Here is a 3,786-nt window from a genome sequence, read left to right as displayed (position 1 = left end):
CCCGTCCCGCTGCCCCAGCCCTCCCTCCCGGGGTGGCCGCCTGGGTGTCCCCTGCATGCAGCACCCCCCCCCGGCATCTGGCTCCGTGTGCCCCTGGGGGCGAGGCCCTCTGGCAAGGTTGGCTCACCTGCCCCACGGGGATGTGCTGTGGGAGCAAGGTGCCCCCCATTACCCACCAGCCCCTTTGCCTCCATCCCGCCTGGCACCCCAAATGTGCGCCCTGGCATGGAGCAGGAGACACTGGTCACTACTCTACGCCCCCGCAATGTCTCCTGTGCCACATGGGGTACGTGCCAGGTGCTTGAGGTGCAGGGGATGGAGGAGCAGGACACCCCAGATGCTTCGTGCTGCAGTACTGGGGGGCAGCTGGGGCATCTATGTGCCAGGTGCCACGTGTGATGTCAGTGCCAAGGCAATGTCATGGGCATGGGGTCCTTATTCCTCGTGGATGGCCCTGCCAGCCCACGTTCTGCTGGCCACAGGCATAGCTGTGGTCACACGTCCCAGCAAAGAGCTCGTACCCAGACACAGCCAGTGCCTGGGGCACAGGGAGAGCCGGAACCCGAGCCAGGTGAGGGAGGGCAGTGCTGGGGCCGCATTCCCCCATCCCCTTGGAGATAGGCTGGGCTGGGGGTTGCAAGGCTCAAGACCCCATTAGAAACCCATTTGTCTGCAGGGGTTATCTGGGGCACCCCCTCCCCTTCCCGCAATCGATGCCCCTGCCTGGCCAGCGGGCTCTGCGCTGCCCCCGGCCCCTGCCCGCCGGATAAGGCGGCTCCGTTAATGGGCGACTGAGCAAACAGCCTGGTGCAGGCAGGCGATAGCAGCTGCCCTTTGTCCCGGGCTGGGGGCAGGGACTGTCCCCCCAACCCTGGTGGGATCCATCTGCTTTTGGGCCACTCTGGAAACCTCACCTGCACACCCTGCGCTCACCTGCAGCCCTCCCCATGCCTTCTGTGCCGGGTGCAGCACCCATCACCGCATCGCCCAGGGATGCTCACTGCCGGACTGAGGGTGGGCTGAGCTCATCCCGCCCTGGCCAAGCCCCGGAGATGGCACCATTAATGTGTAACTGCCGGGGAGCACGATAAGATAGAGCGGCGCTTTATCGGGGCTGCCCGGTAGCAGGAGGGAGGGTGCTGGAGGCATCAGGCTGTCACAGGAGGAGTGAGATTGCCTGGAGATAAATGGTGGTAGAAAATAACTAATCTGTGATGGATGGGCTGGGACAGGGCAGCCGGGGAGCTCGGCTAATTGCCATGGGAGCTGGGCTGGGGCTGGCGAGACCTGGGAGCCAGAGCAGGGAGGTGGAGGCAGAGGGAGGCTGCGTGTGCAGGATGGAGCTGCCAGTGTGCGGGACGCCGAGCACACCTTGCCCCACGGGTGTACAGCGTCCCAGGGCTGTCCTTGTAGCACTACCAGCACTGGTGCTGTGCTGCTTCTGGCCACGGACAGATTCCTGGTGCTCAGCCCACCCTGTCCCCCAGCCCGGTCCAGCCCCCAGCACCCACAGTCTCTCCCAGGAAGGTGCTGGGGGTAACAAGCACCCTGCGCCGGCTGGCACCCCACCAGATGAAGGTGAGGGGGATGGTGGGGCAGAGGGGGGGAGTGAGGGGCTCCCTGCCAGCTGGCCTGCCCCCCCCTCCCCCCGTCTGTCACGATGCCTTCATTAGTGCCACTGAGTCACCTCTTGGCAGCGTGGCCATGCTGGGGGGAGCAGGGCTGGCCCCAGGAGAGGGGTGTCCATCCCCTGCTCCCGCCCTGCCAGGTGTCCTGGCAGCCTTGTCCCTGAGCTGAGGCCTTGCCCATACTCTGTGGGGGTGCCTGCTGCACCCCCGTTGCTTCCTTAACCCTTCCCTACCCAAGCTGTGGGGGGGACACAGCCAGGGGAGGTAGAACTGAACTGTACTTTGGGGAAGGGGATGGCCCCAGGGCAGCTTGGAGCTGGCACCCTTCCCTGTGTCCCATCTGCGCAGGCTGCTCCGGTGCCCGCATCCCTGTCCGGCGCCCGCGCAGCCAACTGGGGGACCGCCACTTGTGCCTGTCGCTCCCGGGAGCCGGCTGTGCCCCCGCCTGGGTCACCCGTCACAGCAGCGAGACCGGAAGCGGGGCCATGGGGGCTGCCCCCTCCGCGGTGGGGACCTCGGGGACTGCCAGCCAGGGTGGCACGGTAAGAGGACATCCCCTGGGGGTGTCCCCTCACCACTTTGGGCCTTCCCCATGCACCTGTGCCTGGCTGCAGCGCAGAGCAGATCTGAGCCAGGGGAGCAGGAGACTCCCAGAAAATGAGATGCTGAGCGGGGTCCTGGTCACCTCTTCCTGTCCTCTCCCATCATGTCCTTCCTCCATCTCCCACAGATGGGAGATGGGCAGAGATGTATCCCCTGGGCCTGGGTGGGCTCTTGGGTGGGCTCTCTCCCATCCTCCTGTCCTCCCCATCCTCTCGTCCTCCCTGTCCCAGCCCCATACCAGTCTCCTGGGTCTCCTGGCTCCCCAGCTGCATCAGTGCTGGCCATGGGCTGCACCTGCCGTGGAGCAGGGACCCTCGGGATGGGACAGCACACTGGGGCTGGCCGTGCAGGGACATGCACCCTGGGGTGTCCGGCAGCTCCCGGGAAAGATCACCCTGACGTGGGGGGCAATGCGGGGCTGGCAGCATGGCTCCATGGGGGTGGCCCTGCCTGGGGGTGGCCGAGGCAGGTTGGGACATGGCTGCGGGCACCGTGGGGCCGAGCTGGCCTGGGGGGCGTGGGACCGGCGGGGTGGGCAGCGGGCAGGGGCAGCGGTGGTCGTGCACTTGCCCTGCACCCACACACGCTCCCGCTTGCCCGACAGCCCCAGGAATGCGGCTGGCAGCGCTCCCGGCCCAGCTGCGGGGCCGAGGCCACCCTGGCGCCCTCCCAGTTCCACACCCCCCCCTCCGCAGCTCCTGGCCCGCCAGCCTGCACACAGACCCCCCTGTTCACTGCTGACCCCTCCTGGCCCCGTCCCCCCCCTCTGCGGGGCAGGGAGGGGGCATGTCCTGCATGGGGATGCCTCTGGGGAAGACCTCCTTTGCACAGCACTGTGCTCGGGGACACGGGGACATGGGGACCCTCTCCGCAGTGCTGCTGGCCCCCTGCCCCCTGCTCCCAGCACAGCTCCGTCCCCGTCACGGGGACAATCCTCGCACGGCGATGGCTCCCAGCCCACACCTCTGCCAAAGCTGGACCTTGGAACCTTGCTCCGAAACCACATCGACCTCTGCTTGCCTGTCTGCAGGAGGATGCTCTGTGTGTGCATCCCCACCCTGTACACACCTACAGAGTGTGCTGGGGGGCTGCCCCCACCCTCTGCAGGGGCTCCCAGTGCAACGGGGTCCTGGTATCACCCATTGGGAAGGACACAGCTGGATGCGGCGGTGCTGTGGAGGGTTGCCCATCCTCTGGGTGCCCATCCTCAGGGTGCCTGGGCTGTAGGGCTGGTGGACCCCAGGTCGGGGTATTCCCCATGTCCTGCATGAAGGGGCAGGCTGGGGCATTTGGAGCTGTTTTCCAGTGGCTTCAAGTGTGGGGGATGTGCCCCCACTACCACCCCCATCCTGGTGCACACACCTGGCGTCTCCCAGGAAAGGTTATCAGCTCATCATCCTGCCCCGCTGTCTCTGCGCACCTCCCAAATGTCACCGTTGTCCTCGCTGGGGTGTGAGCTCATTGCTCCCGCTGCCGTTAATGAAAGTCCCCCCGCCCAGCGCCGTGTGGAGCAGCTGCCAGGGCCTGGCCCTGCCGTGGCCCTTTTGAAGGCGAG

At 66.6% G+C, this 3,786-nt stretch overlaps 1 protein-coding gene across 1 annotated transcript in view; it reads left to right on the top strand.

The window, feature by feature from the left end:
* The first annotated feature begins 225 nt into the window (after nucleotides 1–225).
* Nucleotides 226–3,786, top strand: part of GOLGA7B (golgin A7 family, member B) — an 8,366-nt gene continuing 4,805 nt past the window's right edge. The window contains 2 exon segments of the mRNA XM_009887692.1: nucleotides 226–286; nucleotides 1,977–2,170. Of these exon segments, the coding sequence (XP_009885994.1) occupies nucleotides 226–286; nucleotides 1,977–2,170 (255 nt within the window).

Source organism: Charadrius vociferus, unplaced genomic scaffold (assembly GCF_000708025.1).
Source record: "Charadrius vociferus isolate BGI_N301 unplaced genomic scaffold, ASM70802v2 scaffold486, whole genome shotgun sequence".
NCBI classification, from domain to species: domain Eukaryota; kingdom Metazoa; phylum Chordata; class Aves; order Charadriiformes; family Charadriidae; genus Charadrius; species Charadrius vociferus.
This window is presented reverse-complemented; position numbering and strand designations above follow the sequence as displayed.